This window comes from Parasteatoda tepidariorum, chromosome 8, assembly GCF_982258835.1.
Source record: "Parasteatoda tepidariorum strain Cologne lab strain chromosome 8, Ptep-v5.0, whole genome shotgun sequence".
NCBI classification, from domain to species: Eukaryota; Metazoa; Arthropoda; class Arachnida; order Araneae; family Theridiidae; genus Parasteatoda; species Parasteatoda tepidariorum.
In genome coordinates, this window is record NC_141762.1 from 21354458 (window position 1) to 21376211 (window position 21754).

Below are 21754 nucleotides of genomic sequence, written 5' to 3' on the forward strand. Positions count from 1 at the left end.
GTTACATTTTCATTATTCTGGTTTAATATTGATCAATATTTTAGAATCACCATTGATTCTATAAAATTATCATTATTTTTGAAATGTGTGATTAAAAAAAAACTGCTTTGGAAGGGAATTTAGACAAAGTAGAGTCGAAAATAAATCTGACTCTCAAATGGAGGAAGAATTCAATAATTAAAATATAAATTCGTTCAAGTAATGGCTGAATGGCCAAAATCTACATAATTCACATTTATTTATTATATAACTCACATTTACATTTTCTCTCAAATATATTATTTTTTAAGTATGCTTTTTCTAAAATGCTTGCCTTTTAAACATCATTTATTTAAAATGTTGTTACAATATTTATTAATATTTTAATAATATTTATTAATATTTCAATTATATTTATATATAATAATGTAAAATTTATAATTCTAATAATATTTGAAACAATTATAAAAATATTTACAATAAAAGGTAATGTGCTTATGTTTGACAACCTTAAATTACAGTTTTTAACACTTAATAGCAAACATTATAAATATAGCATAAAATTACACAGATGATATTATTATCAAGGAATTTAAAAGAACACAAATCATTTCTTCTTTCAAACTCTTTCAATAAATTGAGTCGCATTTTATCTAGTTCTTTTAATCAAAGTTTTAAACCATCTGATTAACAATTATTTTACGATATATATCGCTAAATGATAATTTTGTTGATTTCTTAAATTAAATGTTTGTCTACAAATACTCTAAGCCGAAGTATATAAGAGGAATGTTAAGTGAAAACTTACATTCTCATTAAGAAGTATGCTACAATAAACTTTTAAATTTTTATTTACTTTTGAGAAAACGATTTTAGATACTGTACTATCCGAAATCGTTTTCACTTAATCCATACCAACTCTAATCTTAAGGAGCAAAACATGAGAATCAAAGTATTAGTTTATAATATAATTCTTTATATGAAACAATTTTATTGCAATAATTTATAAGTTGTGTGTTAAATTTTAAGCCTTTTTTTTTGTGAAAAATGTATTTGTCAGATTTGCTTACATTTTACAATTGCTGTGGAATTATTTTTGAACAGACGATTTTGGAAACTTTACAATCCGAAATCGTTTTCTCTTAATCCATGCCATCTTAACGAACAAAAAATGTGCTTCGAAATATTAGTTTACAATAAAATTCTTTATGGGAAACAATTTTATCGCAATAACTTCTAAGTTGTACTTTAAGCCTTTTTTTTGTTGAAAAAGTATATGTCAGATTTGCTTTACATTTTAACGTAAAAGACATTGGCCTGAAATCCTATTTTGATTAGAATTTGTTTCTTTGGCTAGTTATTTGGCGATACAGGCGTAGTGTATAAAAAGAAGCAACCCTGTTACTCTGCTTGTGTTTCCGCTACTATATCTCAAATGCCAAGCGTCGCAGGGAAACCAACTTTACGCTAATAAGAGAAATCATCCCGCATCTTTTATTCAGTATAGTAATATACATTCAACAACTGTTAAAAATAGTTTATTGATTTCTAATTCAAATGATTATGGGAATGTCATTAACAAATGAAATATTGATCATTGTGAATCGATCATAGCGAATAGCATTACTAGGTGTTCTCTTGATATATGGAGTGATATTCGAGAAGCATTCACACTGTAAGTTTCTCTTTTCATTACATTTTGTTGCGTTTATAAGGTACGGGAACATTTTTGAAACTGTTCTGTATTGAAAATACATTTTACGCAGATAAGAAAGCAATGTTGAGTAGTAAATTTGTATTGATCATGTAGCTTTATATGAAAATGAATTGCAAGAGTTTAAATCACAAAACGCTCGCTTAGTATGACTTATTAAATAAATTGTGAAAAATATGTACGAAAATAAATGTTTAAGTAAGTTCATTTCTTAAGCATAAGCGAGTTTTCTTTACATCTTTATTAGTTTATTCACTGAAAGTGACGAATGAAAAAAAATATTTTGGCAAACGAAATGTTTTACGAAGCACCGAATGAAATGGATCATGAATAAAAAATATAATTTTATTTTTTATACATACATGGAAATAAAAAAAAATATTAGTTATTGTGGAAATTATTTTATTTAATTAGTGGTACAGTAAGAACGAATGTAGTCATGTGATCTAGATACAAGGGGAAAGTTTGAGCGAAAAAATTGAGTAAGCATTTATGATAATGCATTAAAATTAATAAAAGGATTAAATAATACATATGTTAAAAAGATCCTTATGATATTCACAAATGCTTGTGCGTTTGGGTTTAACAAAATATTTATGACTTTTATTTTTGGAAATATATTTACCACATGCTATTTTATATCTAAATTTAAAAAAAAAAAAAGAAACTTTTACTAAATTTTCTAAATTTTTTTTCTCACATTATGAAGCTGCATTTAATCAAAATCACATCGCAAAAATGTATCTTAATTTGTATTTTCCCAAATCTCTTCAAGTTTATTTATACAGCAGAGTAGTTTTTTTTTTAAAGAAACCTTATTATTTAAGCATTTCATATCTCCTCGCTAGTTTGATAAAATTTTTGAGTCTTCATTTTGAATTGAAAAAAGAAATAGTTTTCTTTTTCATTTATATATGTCAATATGTTTTAACTTGGCACGTGCTAGTTATAAAATATTAAATTACTCATATTCCTAAAAATTCTTACGAATGCAATAATGGTATATGTTCATCATCTTTGTAAAATAGATTGGTTGGAAACCACACGCCTGTTGTACATACATAAATCTCGGCAATTAACCCGAATAGAACACTCTTAAATGTTGAATGGACGAGAGCAAGGGCTCCCAATTTTTTTCGACTATGGAACCCAAGTTATCAACCGTCTTTCGGCGGATCTTCAACTTTATAAATAAAGTCTATTAACGTTATTGTGAACGTTATAACCAATAAAAGACTATTTTTACAATATTTAATTGGAATAAAGATTTTTCATTGTTTTAACATTAATCTTTAAGGTTTTATGTCCTACAGTTAAATAAGCAGTCCTTGCGCTATGTCTAGTCTAGTTTGTTTTTGGTTTATGTACATAAGCTGAAAATGTATAAAATAAGCTGAATTATGGTTTACTTCGAAGTGAAAACTTAAAAGAACTTCTATAAACGTTGAAAATGGTTATCAGGAAAATATAATTCTTTATTAAAGAATTTCGTTATTTCATTTTGATTGAAATGTGTGATAGGAAATACTAATGCAATGATTTATAAATGCTTGTTCCTTTCATAATTTGTACAACATATTTATAGTAGAAATATTATATTTTATTTTTAAAAATGCAATTTTTGTTTCATAGGCATTTCACTTGAAATAATTTCATAAAAACAACCAAAAAATTAAATAAATTATGAATTATAGGCTAGATTTAAATATAATCAGAGTTTTCATAATTCATCGCTGACCCAATGCAGTCGAATTCGCATTCATAAAAAGTACTAATTATCAGAACACGACATCAGAGAGTCCTTAATTGATTATTATAGAAATACATCCATAGTATTTATCCAGCTGCCTTTCATTCATGGTTAAAAATACTTATTTAAGATCGATAATATTTGTAAATACTCCCGCAAGGTAGCAAACTCTGCAAATTTTCACAGCATCTACAGATTAGTTTTCATTTCTGTTTTTTTTTTTTTTTTTTTTTTTTTTTTTTTTTTTTTTTTTTTAAGAGAAGATTTTTTTTTTTGAAGCTCCAATTTAAAGCATTCTAAACTTGTTTCTAAGTAAAATTATTAAGCAGAGTTTTAAATTCCATAAAGAAAAAGTAGTTTTTATGTTATTTAATCACAATGCTTTACTGTAAGGAATTTGGTCTTTAATTAAGCATCATTGTATATAAAAAAACTTATATTTTTAACACTTTAATATTTTAAATGCTTTTCAATTGAAAACTTTGCTACATAAATTTTAGATTAAGCTGAATTTTACAATGATTATCTCTATCTGACTGCATTGGGTCACTAACAAACTTGGATTTAGGAAGATAGTGCTGCTGATTTACTGCATAAATTTTTCTAACAGCCTTATTGCAGCAAAATTTGCTCTATCAAGTCTAATCAATTTAAATAGAAAGAGTTGTTTGCCAATGATGATGTACACAAAAGCTATTTTTTTTGCCTTATAAACATAACTTATAAATATGTTAAATTATCTTTCATTCTACTTTGGAAAAAAAATTGTAAAACCATCTTTCGAACTTTGCACAGTCATAAACTATTAATATGCAACGATTTGTAACCTAAAAACATATTGGTGCATCAAATTTAATTCAAAAACAAGAGTTATGAAATGAAAAATAGAAACCGATTATAGAGAAAAAAAATTGTGGAACATAAATTTTTTTAATGGAATTTCAAAAAAATAATTTTCTTTTAAATAATATTTATTGGCGTAGGAAATAATTAATGTTCATCATTTCAGATTGCATAACTGTTTTAATTCAAAAATTTTTTATGTTGCAAAGCAGAGCGAATGAAATTGTAGTTCAGATAGTTAATATATTTCTCTGTCCAAGTCATTTCCGATTTCATGCTAAGTTCTTAATTTTTATTTGGTCGTCGTAGATTCATTTTTATATTTATGATTAATTTTTTAGCAAAGTTACAATAATAGAATATAATTTATTTACAGAATCGATTTAAATATTAGGATTTTTTTCAAAATTAAGTCCTTGTTGTGACAGAATGTAAAAATAATATGTACGGCATTTAAAAAATTTTCTCAAATGCGATAAACAAAATTAAAAAAAAAATAATAAAATTATGTAATTAATAGTTTTTATAAAATCAGTTTCATTATGTCTTCAGTTATTCCGTCTGCAAAATACACCATTTATAATTTTTTTTTTTTTTACGTGTTATATCGCTGTAAAGTAAACACTTTTACAGAAACTAAATACTTTGGTTTGTTGCACTTCATTTTGTATAATGTTTACATTAGTGATATATTTAAGATATTTTTTTAAATAAGTAAAAATATTGCCATTTGCCACTCTGTTTTTGAATTTACTGAAAATGTATATGATAAAGAATTTTCAGCTTTAATTTTCTTCCAATTCTGCAATACATTTTATGAACAATCATAAAAATTGCCAGAATACCCCTGCTATGAATGTTTTCTGCGGATGTAGTGTTGTAGTTGAAAAAACACTTTTACAGAACCTCTACGTCTTCGCTCCACATCTTTTTATGTGGAGTTCATTTCGTCTATCAGTTTTTAAATCTAGACATAGCTCGAAATGTTTGTTTACGAAATTCGATGTGGCTCGAAATATGTGTTTACGGAAATAATAACAGCTCAAAATGATTTTTAAGGAAATGGTCACTGCTCAAAATGCGTATTTACGGAAATGGACAATATTCAAAATGCTTGGTCACGGAAACGGACACAGTTAGAAATGCGTGTTTACGGAAATGGACAAAGCTCAAAATGCGTGTTTACGAAAATGAACTTAGAAATGCGAGTTTACGAAGATGGTCACAACTTGAAATGCGTGTTTATAAAAATGATCATTGCTCAAAATGCGACTCTTCAATGCTAAACAATACAGTCCCTCCAAATTTTGACACCAAAATAAATCCAATGCTGCAACTGGGTATTTTTTTCTGGCTATAGCTTTAGAATTGATATTGTTAGTGACATTAAACTTTTAATGCGAGTCGTTAAATAAGAGTACTTTTAGAAAGTAAACTGATTTTAAATATAACTATTGAATAAAATCTATTAATTAATATTGTAAAATACTTGTTTAAGAAGATAGGCACAGCTCAAAATGCGTATTTAAGAAGATTGACACAGGTCAAAATCCTTGTTTAAGAATATTGACACAGCTCAAAATCCTTGTTTAAGAAGATAGACACAGCTCAAAATCCTTGTTTAAGAAGATAGACACAGCTCAAAATCCTTGTTTAAGAAGATAGACACAGCTCAAAATCCTTGTTTAAGAAGATTGACACAGGTCAAAATCCTTGTTTAAGAATATTGACACAGCTCAAAATCCTTGTTTAAGAAGATAGACACAGGTCAAAATCGTTGTTTAGGAAGATAGACACAGCTCAAAATGCGTTAATATGTAGATAGACACAGCTCACAATGCGTATTTAATAAGCTTAAAATGCGTGTTTAAGAAGATTGACACAGGTCAAAATCCTTGTTTCAGAAAATAGACACAGCACAAAATGCGTTTTTAAGAAGATTGATGCAGCTCAAAATGCGATTTTAAGAAGATAGACACAGCTCAAAATTCGTGTTTAAGAGGCGGGACGTAACTTAAAATGTGTGTTTAAGAAGATTGACGCAGCTCAAAATCCTTGTTTAAGAAGATGGCCACAGCTGAAAATGCGTGTTAAAGGAAATGGATACAGCTCCTACCAATCTCCTTAATACGTGTTTAAGAAAATAGACACAGTTCGAATCGTGCTTAACGAGGAATTGCGTGCTTACTTTTCCTTACTTATTAAATTATTTAAGCATAATCATTTGCAGAGCAAAGTCCTGAGCTTCAAGCCGATGTCTTTGTATTCAGAACTGTAAGCGATGAGCTTTAAAACTCTAAATTCCTACAACGCATATCTTTTACTAGTATTATATGTTTGTAGCATCCAGGGCAAATTTGAAAAACTTCTGTTGACTTTTAACGTTTTTTCAGAAAAAGTCATATTTAATTAAATATATTAAGTTTTTATGAAAATGGACAATATCACATTACGAATTTATTTAATTTCATTAGTTTATTATTTAAAAAAAATAACAATACTCATAGATGAAGTTTTGAAAAACGGAATCAAATATCAATTTTCTTAAATAGCTTTCCTTCATTTTATTAAACATATTATCAAGCTGTGTCTATTTTCTGAAACTGGAATTTTGATCTATGTTTATTTTCGTAAACACACATTTCGATCTGAGCCCAAATATCGATAACCTTCCGACGATTTGTTTTAAATAAGGAAAGCTGCCATTCAATTGACGAATATTTAGGGAGATGAATATTAAAATTAATTAATAAAAATTTACTTCAACCTGTAATACACTTAGTGAACAATAACAATTGGATTATAAAATTAACAGAATATTCGCTATATGATTTTCTTTAAGGTGTAGTGTCACAGCAATGTTCACTCTTTTAAAGAACCGCAATCATTTAATCACTTCAAATCATTCTATGAAGCACTTAATTCTTTATTTAACACAAGTAATATGTTTTAAATCAGGAAAAATACAATTTTTTTGCTAAATTAGAGAAGTAAATAATGAAATGAATTTATAAAAATTTCTGATTTACTTTTCTCTCGTTAGGATTTTGAGCAATAGCATCTGGATTATAAAATTAGCAAATTGCCATTTTTATGTTTTCTTTTCTGCATTTGCTATACCGTTATAGAATAAACATTTTTAAAAAAGCTCAATACCTTAGTTTGCTCCATTTTGTTTTAAATAATGGTAACTTTTGTGATATGTCTTAAGCTATTTTAAATTTAAGAAAATAGTTGTAGTTTTAGTTCATTTACGTCGCACTAGAGCTGCACAATGGGCTATTGGCGACGGTCTGGGAAGCATCCCTGAGGATGATCCGAAAACATGCCATCACAATTTTGATCCTCTGCAGAGGGGATGGCACCCCCGTTTCGGTAGCCCGACGACCTGCACGCGAAGTCGAGCACTTCACTGTAGAACAGTTTAGCGAGGACTAATACCGCACACCCTCGGTTCCTACGCAGGCTGATCCAAGTGGTCACCACTGACCGCAGCCAGTGACGCTTGACTTCGGTAATCTGCTGGGACCCGCGTCTTAACGATCAGTCCACTGCGGGACTTAAGAAAAATACCAATTTGTTGCTAAATTGGGAAAAATATACATGACAATAAATTTTCTCATTTAATTTATCTTTCAGCTACTCCCATACGTACATTTCATGAACAATGGCATCCCGATCATAAAGTTAGCAGAATGCCCTTTTTCTGCCTATGTTTTGCAGTAGCAAAAAAAGCACTTTTATAAAAATGCAATGCCTAATTATTTCTCTTCACATCATTTTTCGCGTAAAGTAAATGTTTGCTTTAAATAAAGAAAGATAAATAATAAATAGGGAAATATAAAATATAAATAAGTAAAGATACAATTTCATCGTTGGAGTTTTGTGAAAGAAATATTAAAATTAATTTACGTGTGTTTTCAAATCTTTAATACACTTAAGGAACAATGGAATTCAAAATTGTAATATTTGTAAAAGGGCTGTTATTTTTTTCCCTCAACTTAGGGAACTGTGGGGAGAGGAGTATTAGACCATGTCAACCGTCATCTATGAAAAGGTACCCCGACATAGAGTCGAGTTAACATGTCTTATATACTAGTGAATTGTAATTTTGTAGTGGTAGATACGCTACAGTACTCCCCCACTAGAATTATATCTGTGATAGAATTCAATGAACGAATACCACTAGTTGATTCATTGCTGTTTTGTGAGAAGCCGGGAGAGCTGTATTAAGATCACCGTATTTTTTGAGTGCTGAATGTGAGAGGTGTATTAACTTCACGATCGTAGTCGCTCCTCTGTTGCCGTTAGCAGTCGAGTAATCACAAGTATGCAAGCCGACGTTGTGCGTGATCGAGACGAGACTGAGTAGCAACAGTGCGAGGAGGTGGATAATGTCGCAGTCACAAGTAGCAAGTCAACTGTTCAATGTGGATCATTCATCGAAGTAAGCGTTACTGTCGATGTAGGCGTATCCAGATCAAAGTAGGCGTTTTTTTGCCAAGGTAGGCGTGCTCATATCGAAGTGGGCGTTTTTGCCAAGGTAGGCGTGTTCACATCACGTCCGAAGGTCACCAATGTGGAGGGAGTAGTTACAGACCATGTCAACCGTCATCTATGAAAAGGTACCCCGACATAGAGTCGAGTTAACATGTCTTATATACTAGTGAATTGTAATTTTGTAGTGGTAGATACGCTACAGAACAATAGCATTCAAAATTATAATATTTAGCAAAATCCCTGTTATTTTTTTCCTTCAATTGTAGAGTAATAAAAATGTTAACGCATTTAAATAGTCTTAATACACGTGAAATCATTTTGTGAAGCTATTATTGGGATTATTTTTTTTTAAAGTTTAAAAAAAAAGAAAAACACTATTTTGTCTGAAGAGTAGATCAAGAATTGTAATTTAGTAAATTAAACATTAAACTTAATAAATTTTCTGATTTAATTTTCTCTAGTTCTCTTTCTATAGTGAAATAAAAATTGTGAACAATATCACCCTGTTTATTAAATTTAAAGAACGCTCTTTCTATGATTTTGAATAGTAGATGCATTTTTACAGTACTTTAATGCTTTGGTCCGCTCCTAATCATTTTGTGTATTTATTATAAATATAAGTAACAATAGCATTTTATTCTTGAGTTTAGGAAATTAAATATTAAAATAAATTTGTAAAACTTATGGCTTAATTTTTCATTTCCTTTTTAACCCAGCATTGCATTACAGCAGAAGTGTGTTTTTTTTTTCTTTCTGCGGTTGTAACATAATCGCAGTGTAAACACTTATTAATATAACACAATAAAGTTGCTCCAAGTCATTTTACATAGAGCTTAAAATATTTCAAAATTTTGTGTGTAAAATATTATTTCCTTCCACAACTTAAAAAAAATAAATATAAATATGAATTAACGGACACGCTGTACTCTTTGTGAGCAAAAGCGTGACGAAATTGAAAGGTTATGCACATCCATCAGGGGGTACCGTCTGATAGATGAAGGTTGACATGGTCGATGAACAGACCCCACACCGAACTATCACTTAATCCATCATTCACTAAAAATTTAATGATTTGATAAAATAAATAGCTATTGTGTAGGTAAATAAGATTTAAATAAGATGTTTCTCTAAGTATTCATAATTTTTTCCTAAAGTCACTTAGAATCTCTTTCCAGTAAAATCTTCAATTTATTCAAAAGAACTCTTTCGCACTAAGCTTAAAACAAATTTAATTCCCCTAACCCATTAAGTTAGAACAGAGAATCATTTTTCAACCATTTCAAGCGATCGTGGTAACTAATCCTTACTTTTCCAATTGGAGTCTTGTGTTGCTTGCGAATCTCATCTGTAGCCATGGAAACAAGGTGTCACATGATACGACTGCCCTTTTGTTTACGACAGGTTTATTTTGGTTTGCGGATTCCTTATCTAACTTGAAATCTATAATGTGATCTCCTAATATTTTCATTTAATCTTGGTACACATCATTATTTGTAGTATCACTAAGTCGCTTTACCATTATTTTAATGCTTTAATTTTGTAATGTTTTTTTTATTATTATTCTTAGGAATACGAGAAAAAATAGTAATTTAAAATATTTTCTTTTCTTTGATTATTTTAAGTTATCAAATATCCGACTGCGGACTTTTCTTAAAGTTCGACGATAAAAAATTGTTCCAGAAAAGTATTATTAGTAAATGTCTGTATTAGTAATTATAAAGTAAAAGTTAATTATAAGTTAATCAGCAAGAAGCTTTTAAATTTCTATTAACTTAAAATTTAAAAATAATACAGTCAAGAACATGCAGGTCCACGCATGTGTACCTTTGTATGTATGGCGAAATGTATAACAGTGCAGTAGTCTAGTGAAATCAAGTAGTATTATGAGTATTTAATTTTATATTTTTTTAGTAATATTTTTATGTATATTTTAATTAATTGTTTTATATTAAGTGTATACATTTATAATTATATTTTTGCGTTTTTTTTTCCTTCATAGTTTTGAAATATTACCCCCAAGAATTAAATATTTTTTTTATAATTAATGTTAGATTCTTTTTAATAATTATTAATTTTGCGTGGTTTGCCTATTTAAAATAGCTTTGCAACTGAGATTTAATGCCACTATGTCATTTTACTTAGATAAAACTTCTTATTTTTTTATATTCATTTCTTTCTGAACAATTAATAAATCTAATCATCATTGTATTTAAATAAATCATAATATAACAATATGCATATTTGTTCCTGCTCTAAGTGCAATTTAACATTTGAAATATTTAGATTCTTTTATTTAGATAAAAGCTGAGGTGCACGTATGAGTACCTAAAATTATTAGCCCCCTGTCAGAATAATCCATATTTTTTTAATGACTTATGGCAGTAAAATGGAAATTCGAAACTGTAAACTACTGTTTGCTATATTCCTTTATACTTCAGTAGCGAAGAGGATATACATCTTATTGTAAGAAGATTCTTTTCTGAATATTTATGAATTAAAAAAATATTACAAATAATGCATTGAAAATTCTTTTCCATGCCTTTATAATTGACTTCTCAGCTTATATCTGAATAAACTTAATTTAAGAATTTATGAATCAAAAGAAAACTTATTAATTATTCCTTTAATATAAATTTTTCGAAAGTTTAGAAATTTTTCTGCTTTTTAAATCGTTCTGTTTTGTTGAATTCTGATTTCTTTTTAAATATTCGATTTTTAAAGGTTTAATCAAATGTAAACTAAAAAACATTCAAATGTGATAAGTTATACTTTAAATAGTTGTCACATTATTCTTTTGAGTAATGATTTTGTTTACTTAATTATTTATATATATCTGAATCAGTGATTCCCGAACTGCGTTTTGCGGAACCAAAACTTTTCGTGAAAGGATTAACAGTGATTCTGAAAATTAGGAGTTTTTCAAGCCTGTAATAATTACATTTATATGTACTGAATAAGTTATAATTTATTTAATATTTCGATTGTGTATGTAAAATTATTTTATTTATCCAAAATATCAGCAAAAAAGTAGTAAAATTAAAAAAAAAAAAAGATTATTTTTTGTCAGTAACAATATATTTGAGCATATAACTGATTCCGGTTATTTTATCATAATTTAGGCTTGGCACCTTCGAAGTTCGGACTACAATTTGTTAGGATTTTTCAAAACAACATTCTTGTATTTTTTAATATTTAGTTGCTAAAAAAGTCTCATTCACATTTGTTCTTGGTCGTTCCTAAATGCAAATTGTAGTATTCTTCTTCGTTATTTCAAAATGTGGTTTATAATCATATTTCCCCTAGCTTTACAATTCTTAATTTTAGCAAATAAGTTATCTGTGAATAATTTTTGAAACTTCAAAAAATATTTTTTGAAGAGAAAAAATACATTGTCTTAATGAAAAGCTTCATTTCCGAAAAAAGTATAACATTTAAAATTGCAAGCGATAAATAAGATCTTGAGTCTTTGAAAATTCTTTGTTCTTTTTCATAAGTTTCTTGTACATTGATTTTTGTTAATAATATCTTCGATAGCAAATGAACCGTCTACTGAGAAGTGGTCATTCTTTCGAGCGTGAAGAACTCGCATCATTTATGGAGTCGTGATCGATTCCTTTTGGAGTTAAATTTTGGCCTTACAAAATGATACTCAATTTCTTTAGACTTGAAAGAACATTTTCTTAACCATTAACATGGAAGCGATAGAAGAAAAAAAAATTTACTTGATTCATTTTTGTTAAAATTCATATATGAGAGTATTATAGACATGAAAATTACCACTCGCCACATGGCGAGTCAATGAAAAAAGTGGCGATTTAAATTAAATAACCAACTTGTTACACTTTTTCCCGCCCTTTTTTTTCCTTTTCTTTTTTTTGTTAAGTAAAAAGTGCATAAGAGGAATTCTGTTTTGCAGAAAGTTTCTGAAAAACAGAATTTTCATTAAAATGTCCATTGTCTCCATTCAAATTTTGATCCTCCAGAATCTATCAATTTGTAGTGCAAAGATTCATGCGGAAGTCCTGTTTATCATGTCATCTTTAACAATTTAAATATTTCATAGTTACAGTGCATACATTAAATGTATTTTGCTTCGCCAAATACTTTTAAATAAAGTTCTTTAAAGTCAGTATGTTAAACTAAATTTTGTCGCATATTTGCATTACTTTTTATTGTTGAATTAACTTTTTATAGCCGTAAATTACATATTATACGATTTTTTTTTTAAAAATTTATACATAATTTCATTGAAGCAAAAAATTAAATGAAAAGGACCTATCAATATCGTTCACCGGCTCATTAGGTTCGAACAAAAAGTGGCGACTAAGTTGGTAGAGTGTACCGGCCACTGGCGACTAGCTGAAAATATAAATAATCAGGTCTAGTGTATTACAAGTTATGATCAATTTGATTAAATGGGTTAATCAATCAATTTGATAAAAGAGAAATTTATAATACGGTTAGCTGAAAATCCGCTTTTTGCACGGGGTGAATAAAAATAAGTAAAGAATATATAAATCAGTACTGAAAAACATTACGAAATCATGCTCAGAACTGAAACGCATATACCAACACAATTAAAGAGCTTGGTGGAAGAACCAGGTAAGTGAAATTTTTAGGAGAATTAAATGAATCTGGGAAAATAAAAATAAAAAATGGTTGCATCAATATGGATATGTTTAATGTAACAGATCCTGTTTTTGCGCTCACTTTAATCTTAACATAACTAATCATATCGATTTTTAGTATGCCAGCAGGATTTTTATTTCTAATTCTAACAGTGGCAAATAAAATAAAGCAAATAATTATTAGTCCAGCCTTTTAACAAATTGGTAAGGAAATAGTTCGGATACAATGATTTTTTTTTCTTTCTGAAAATGTCACTTAACTGGTTCTTCCACTAAGTTTTTCAATTCATATAGCTAAAATAATTTAAATTTTTTTATTTAATATTATAAGCTGTCCTTATAGGTGACTTTACGTTACTGAAGTTAGCAAAACTCGTTTTTTGTAGTTTATCCCTTAGAATAAAGATAAAATGTATTTAACATCACTTGTCATGATGTTATTGCTCGCGGCCAACTCATAATACCATAATATTAAAATTTACCACTATCAAGTAATTTTCTCAGGTACATATCTCTTTCGAAGGATACACACTTATTTCCGGATTATCGGTATTAAACTGCTTAGTATTGGTGCTGCTTTAATAGTCACTTAATGTATCAATATTATATTCTATACTTGTATTAGAATATTTGGTACTTATTATATTAACTCTTCAACATTTGAGTTTTGTAAAAAATACATTTGTCAGTAACAGTGAACTAAAGTCGATATAAAAAAAAATAGAATTCTTATAAGTACTTGATAAGGATTTTGGAGCATGATCATTTCTCTATCTGGCCTTTATTTTACAGTTAAAATATTTATGAGTAGCGGAGGAAATTCCTTTAATTCTAATTCATTAAAATATTAACACATTATCTTCGATTTATCAATGGAAAAAATATTTTCTGAAACTGCGGAAAACCCGTTGTAGAATTTTTATCAAAATTGCAGCTCTTACCATAATATCTGTAGTACATATTATCATCAGTAGTACACAATAATTAAGCGTCATCTGCGATTTTCTACGGTTTCCCTAAACGAATTTCCTATAAGCCTTTTCTCCTTTTAATATTTTTTTATCACATAGCTCATTTTATTTTATTTCACTTAATACGTATTATCATTATTAATAAAACATTAGTGCCAATAATAATATGGCGATTTTTACGGCTCTCTTAAATAAAAAAAAATATCTTCTTTCCATTATTTTTTTTTTAATTCTCCATTACTCCAACAATATTTAAGCATCATTGTCGTCAATGGTTGTATCACGATTTTTTCGGTTCTTCTAGACCAGGGGTTTCCAACTTACATGTGGCCGGGGGCCACAATTAAAAGCACAAATCAAATGGCGGGCCGCAACTTATATAGGACTCTGTTATGTTTGAAGGAACATCAAATATTACTGTCAGATTTTTACCAAGTTGTACAAAACAAAAATATTGAATTACAAATTAAAATAAGAAGTAGATTTTAAAAAATATTTAATTGCATATTTAAAAAATTCGGGCTACAATAACTTTAATGTGCACCCATGTATTAAACAATTAATGTGCACCCGTGTATTAAACAATTAATGTGCATCCATTTATTAAACAATTAATGTGCAACAGATATCTAATTGTTAAGATATAAAACTTTAAAAAGGTTGGTATTAAAACTTACATAGTAGCACACAAAATGTTCAATGACAAAATTGAGGTCTGTCTGCTGCAACCACCAGAGAATAGATATTTACATTTTAAATTTAAAATTTACAAATGCGTGTGCAAATATTTTCGTCCAAAATGATTGGTTTCAAAAAGTTAAATCGGAGAATTTCTTCGAGAAAATTTCTGATACACATATGCTAAATTATATTCACAAAATACAAAAAAGTGAAATAGAAAAGAGAAACATACATAATTATTTTTGTACTTGAATAAATATTTTCTTGGATGCGAAACCTGAGAAATAATTTTTTTTGCACCGTTGGTATGATAAATTTCATAGAAAGGAAGAAATTAGATTTTTATTAACGAGAAAAACATTTTAAACCCATATAGATTTTGTACGAAAATTGTCCGCAAAAAAATTACAACTAATATATTTTAGTTCTCCGGCCACAAAAAATGGCGGGCCGCCAGTTGGAAGCCACTGTTCTAGACAAATAAATATCCTTACTCCATTTCTTTTTCTCTCCAGTACATAGCTTATTTCTTTTATTTCAATATGAATCTATTATCCAAATTAATTAAGCTTCTCTCTAGTGCATAGCTTATTTCTTTTAGTTCAATATGAATATATTATCTAAATTAATTAAGCATCAATAATAATATGATCAGTAATAATTAAGTGTTTTTTTACGTTTCTCCTTAACGAATTACTGGTATCAGACAACTTTAGAGCTTTAGAAGTATAATTTCGATGACGTAGACGACGCGTGCTATCACGTAATGTTGTTTATTGAATTTAAATAGCGAATATTGTTGTTGTTGTTGTTGAGGCTTATCCTCCAATTGTCTGACGAAGTCAGACAAGGTCCATCAGATCGTTGACCCTAAGGAAATCGAGGATCAGAGGGGGGAATAAGTATATGTCTTCTCTGGCATACAATTCATAAGTGTAATTTCGTATTTCATCTAAAATTTTAATGTGTGTCTAAAATTTAAGTGTTATGACATTAAAAAAATGTAAACAAGCATACAATTTCATAACTGCAATTTCGTATTTCATCTGAAATTTAAAAGTGTGTATAAAATTATGTGTTATGAAATTAGAAAAAAAATGTAAGCAAGCATTCAATTTCATAGCTGTAATTTCGTATTTCGTCTAAAATTTAAATGTGTGTATAAAATTTTTTAAGTGTTATGACGCTAAAAAAGTGTAAGTAAGCATACAATTTCATAACTGTAATTTCTTTTGTCATATACAATTTCAAAATGTGTGTTCCGTCAATTAAATAATAAAAAATTCTAAATAGGACTACAATTTCTAAAAGAAAACGTGAGAATAAAGTTATTCATCCAAATCTACACTTTTACTGAAATAAAGAAAATAATGTAAACAAATTTCAAAACAGCACTTTCCTTGGCAATAAAATATAAAAGAAATATGTTAAAACAAGCATGTCATTTCAAAAAGAAAACGTGGAAAACAATTATTCTTCCAAATCTACAATAATCTTTCAATAATCATGATTTATTAGAAGTGGGGGAAATATCCCCTCATGACATTTTTCATAAATTTCTTTTCCTACTTTTCCATTTTCTATTGCGCTATCAATATTATATGAATACTACTGTCAATCAACGTAAGTACTTCACTGGAATACAACTGACCTTGAACTTCACAATTTCCCGAGAATCGATCTATTCGATGCTTTTCCTGGAATTCCAGATCGTTTTCACTTGTGCGACTTACAGAAATTCTTCCGTTCTTTTGCTCCCGTTTTCCGGAGTATTTGGCATAGTGGGCGAGAGTGAGTCACGCTCCTCTCTAACTTTTTGTATGCCAAACTTTGTGTTTTGGCATGACTCCGGAATGCAAAATGTATTAAATGGTACAATAAGAATTATGGGATATGTAATTATCTAAATGGATAAGTTTTACTATTATAAGTTCGATAAAGTACTCGATATGGACTTTTTAAAATTATACAATAAGAATTATGGAATATGTAATTATCTAAATGAATAAGTTTTACCCTTATAAGTTCGATAAAGTACTCGATATGAACTTCTTAAAATTATACAATAAGAATTATGGAATATGTAATTATCTAAATGGATGAGTTTCTTATAAGTTCGATAAAGTACTCTATATGGACTTTTTAAAATGGTACAATAAGAATTATGGGATATGGAATCATCTAAATGGGTAAGTTTTACCCTTTTAAGTTCGATAAAGTACTCGATATGGATTTTTTAAAATGGTACAATAAGAATTATAAAATATGTAATTTTCTAAATGGATTAGTTTTACCCTTATAAGTTCGATAAAGTACTCGATATGGACTTTTTAAAATTATACAATAAGAATTATGGAATATGTAATTATCTAAATGGATAAGTTTTACCCTTATAAGTTCGATAAAGTACTCTATATGAATTTTTTAAAATGGTACAATAAGAATTATGGGATATGTAATTATCTAAATGGATATGTTTTATCCTTATAAGATTGATAAAGTACTCGATATGGACTTCTTTTAGCGATAGCAAATTTTATTTTATTTGAAAAAAAAAATTATTACTATATAACTTTTTATCTCTAGTTCCATGTCCGTTTCTGCAGAATTGAAGTATATATATTATGATAAAAAAATTTAAAAGGAACTTTTTTCTTTGGAAATAACGAAATAAGTTTTATATTTCAAATACATACGGTTAGTTTTTCTTATCTTTTTAGAAATGATTGCACATTTTAGTACTTTCAAAACAAATAATAATAATTATTATTATTGTAAAGATATTATCCTTTACACATGCTGATTTTTGTGAAAATAAAAACATATAAAAGTAAAGGTTTTGGGAATTTACTTATACTATACTTATGGAGTTATTAGCTACGCAATATTTACTTTAATCATAGCTATAAATACAAGCTATGTTTGAAGTAAATATTACATTTATTCAAGCTATGTAATAGTGTTTATAATTATGCATGATATTTTCTCTTAATTTCATTTATTATTACTTAATAAATTAAATGAACTCCTTCTCCTGTAAAGATGGTTTAAACTGTACATAATTTTTATTTAGTCTAACTTCATTCTAATTTTTACATGATATGTATTTAATAATTTTTTTTTCTAATTGCAGATAAGAGTTAAAATTTTACGAATTGATTTATTATAATGAGTCTAATTACTTAATATCGATCATTAATTACTTTATTAATAATTTTATTCTCTTCAAAAAATATAAAAATAGGATAAAAAAAAACCAACATGTTTCAAGCGCTCAAAAACAGGCATCCATTTTATAGACTTATCTGACGTGAATGGCAAGAAACAAAAGTGCATTGTTGTAAAAAAGAGAAGTTTCCAACGAAAAATGGAAAAATAAAGGTGAGAAACAAAACTAGAAAAATCACAGTAACCGAGAGGGAAAAAGGAGGAAAAACAGAAGAAGAGAAGCCATAGTAGCTGAAAAGTTCATAACAGGTGAATATTCACTCTCTATGGTCGAAATCGAATTTATACCCAAGATTCCTACAATATGCAGCGATTGATAGTTTCTCGTATTCTTGTTACGTCTGGTAAGTCCTGAAAATGGGTGCCTGTTTCTGACGCTCTTTAAAGACGTCGACTGTTATTTCCTATTTATTTTTGAAGTGGATGAACTTATCAGGTAATATCTTGCCACTTTAGTTTCTTGGGATCATTCATTTATGTCTAAAATGATGCATGAATTTTAATCAGTCAATTTTACCCTAACCCTGAATAAATATTTCTTTGTATTTAAAATTACTCAATAATCTTTATTCAATTAATTTCATTATCTATTTTTAATTTAAAAAATAGATAACTCCTCCGTTAAATCAGATGGAATAAAAGATGTCAGCAACAATACCACCGTCAGAGATTCCTAGCTCCTTGGAGAGCAGCCTTACCTCTCCTGGATCGTTTGGAATCATGAACAGCAGCAGCGAAAGAGAAGATTTTCAAAAAAGGTATCATTTTTCGCTCCTCGCTTAAAAATGCTTATCTTTCATTTTTTGTAGGAAGTTTTTAATGTAATTCGAAGTTTCCAAAGCTTTTGTTCTATAAAAGAGTGTTAAAAATTAATGGAAATGGTTCAAATATCTCGAGAAATGGGGATCAAATCGAAAATATAAGAAATACACCTGTGAAATATTTTTATTCAATGACATTAAGGTTGTTTTTTGAAGACTCTGTAGTCGCATGAAGTGTAATTTTTTGAGAATAATATGCTATTTTTATGACTAAGTGAATTTGCAACAGTTACTGATAACCGTTAGGTCAAGTTTAGCCTATCTAAAGATGGAGAGCCCTAACATATAGGCCAGTGTCCTATATGTTTATTCTGATAATGGCGCAAAAAGTCAATATGAAGAAAAACCATAGTCTTATGAAATTAAAAAGTGTTTGTGGTCAAATTTTTTAATATTTTGAAGCTGACTCAAATGCTGCATTATCTGAGGGCATAAAAACTTTAAAAAAATGAGAATAAAGCAGTGATTTTGATATTTTCTTCTTGGTGGAAAAATTTCACCAAATTGGCGATTTTCAAAAAAAAAAATGTAATAACTTTTAAAATATTTATATTATTTGTCCGTTCTGTAACCCTTATAATTCTTTATCACAAGATGCTTGATAACTTAGATTCTTTATATCAATACAGTTTAAAATTGCAGTTTCACTTTAAGTGTAAGGCACTTAAATTGTGCATTGTTTATTTTCATGGGCGAAAGAGCTTTGGAAAACCTTCTTACTCAAGACCCCTCCAATTTCACCACCGGGGGTGAAATTAGGAGTCACACACTTTATAAAATAAAGTCTTATAAAAAAATCTTTAAAAAAATTTCTCACACGGAAAAAAGAATTATAACCTGTTTTTTGTAGGCACTGTCGATGCATGAAGAAACCTTTTCTTAGCGAATAGTATGTTATTTTCATAACTATGAGTTTTTACTCTAATTCATGATTGTTATGTCAAGTTTAGCCTATTTTAAGTCATCGGCCTCTATGGCGATTCTGAAAAGGAAAAAAGCCAACAGTAATGTGAAAATTAAGAGAGAATGTGATCTGATTTTTTAAAATTCGAAAAGTTACTCTAACGCTGTATTATTTGGGCTAATAAAAATGAGCAAAAATCGAAAATTATTCAATTGATTTTGATATTTTTTTTTTAACTAGGTGTAAAAATATCGCCAAATTGACGATTTTTAAAAAAAAAAGAAATTTCGTATTTTTTAAAATATTTGAATTATTTGTCCGTTTTAAAGCCCACATAGTTCTTTCGTTACGGCAACACAGTAAGTAAGAAACGTGGTAGCTCAAGAGACAGAGCGCTCGGCTCCCAATGACGTGAACCGGGTTCGAATCCCATCGATGGCTGATCGATACGAATCCTGCACTCAGAAGCACCAACCAGAGTGCTGACGTAAAAATATCCTCAGCAGTAGAAGGATCATCGGTTAGAGTCCTCTTGGTGTCAGGCTAACCAAGGGAGGTTTTGTGGTTTTCTTCTCCATGTAACGCAACTGTGGGTTAGTTCCAACAAAAACTCTTCCACGAAGGCTAATTTCACCCAGTATTTGAACCAGGAGTCCCCTTATCTTCTGGATTGGGTTCTAAATTACAAGGCTATGAAGTTGAACATTCGTAGCCTTAAATTCAAAATTTGGGTCGCCAGTTCAACAACTGTTATAAAATAAAATTAGATGAAAAATACTTTTGCCTCAAGAGTAATTTTCTTTTCCTTGACGGATAAGCTTCGAAACCCATAACTTTTTGAGATATTTGAGCCTAATGTTTGCCAATTTTTCCCCTTGATTGAATTCAAAATAACAAGTTGCCAACCCCTTCAATACACATTCTAACAGAAAATTTATTTCAACTTATCACTGATTCATGTTTTTATCCCCACTCCCCTTTAGTTTGCTGTGCCTGAGAGAGGAGACATCATCAAAATCATCCACCACATCTCCGGAGAATCCAATAATAACTTATCCACCAGCAAGATCCAGCAGCACGCCTGTTGTCACAACAGTACCTCCTGGTCCATCAGCAATCACCAGTTCAACCAGTAGTCCTGCCGCCCTGACAACAGTAAGATCTCCTATGGGTGCTCAAGCTTCGAGCTTCATGAGGAATGTTAGGACAAAAAATGGATGGTTGGATGGACTACTGGTATGCCTCCGCCCTGTGTGGGGAATTCTGGGAAAAGCAGCAGGAAGTGAACCATCTGATCCTGGTAAAGTTTTGTGATGATTACGTCAATCAATAAGATTTAACTGGTTGTTTAGTTGTATGTTTTTAAATTTTTCTTTAAGAGGTGACTTGCCAAATATTAACCACTGTCTAATATGGGCTGTTTCCTAAAAAATGTATAAAATAACTTAAAAAGTATTAATTATATTGTCTAGTGTATAGTAATATAAATAAATACGGTCAATAGCTAGCGAGTTAACATTAAAATACTTTTGTTATTTTAATGTTAACTCTCTAGCTCATGCCTTTATTTCTGACAAATCATTTTATGTGTGTCAAAGTAGCTGGTTTAAAGCAGACACTGGTTTTGAGCCATGTCATTTTTTTGTATAAATATAAGTGCAAAACATTATTGTACCTATCTTGCACCCATAGTAATGCGTTTAATTCAATTAAGTTGTTAATTTATTTCCATTTT

General features: G+C 28.9%; 1 protein-coding gene across 1 annotated transcript in view; it reads left to right on the forward strand.

The window, feature by feature from the left end:
- Positions 1–1379: 1379 nt before the first annotated feature.
- Positions 1380–21754, forward strand: part of LOC107436898 (uncharacterized) — a 58532-nt gene continuing 38157 nt past the window's right edge. The window contains exons 1-3 of the mRNA XM_071180605.2: positions 1380–1654; positions 18904–19052; positions 21003–21319. Coding sequence (XP_071036706.2) covers positions 18937–19052; positions 21003–21319 — 433 coding nt within the window. The 5' untranslated portion in view covers positions 1380–1654; positions 18904–18936. The remainder of the gene's footprint in view (positions 1655–18903; positions 19053–21002; positions 21320–21754) is intronic.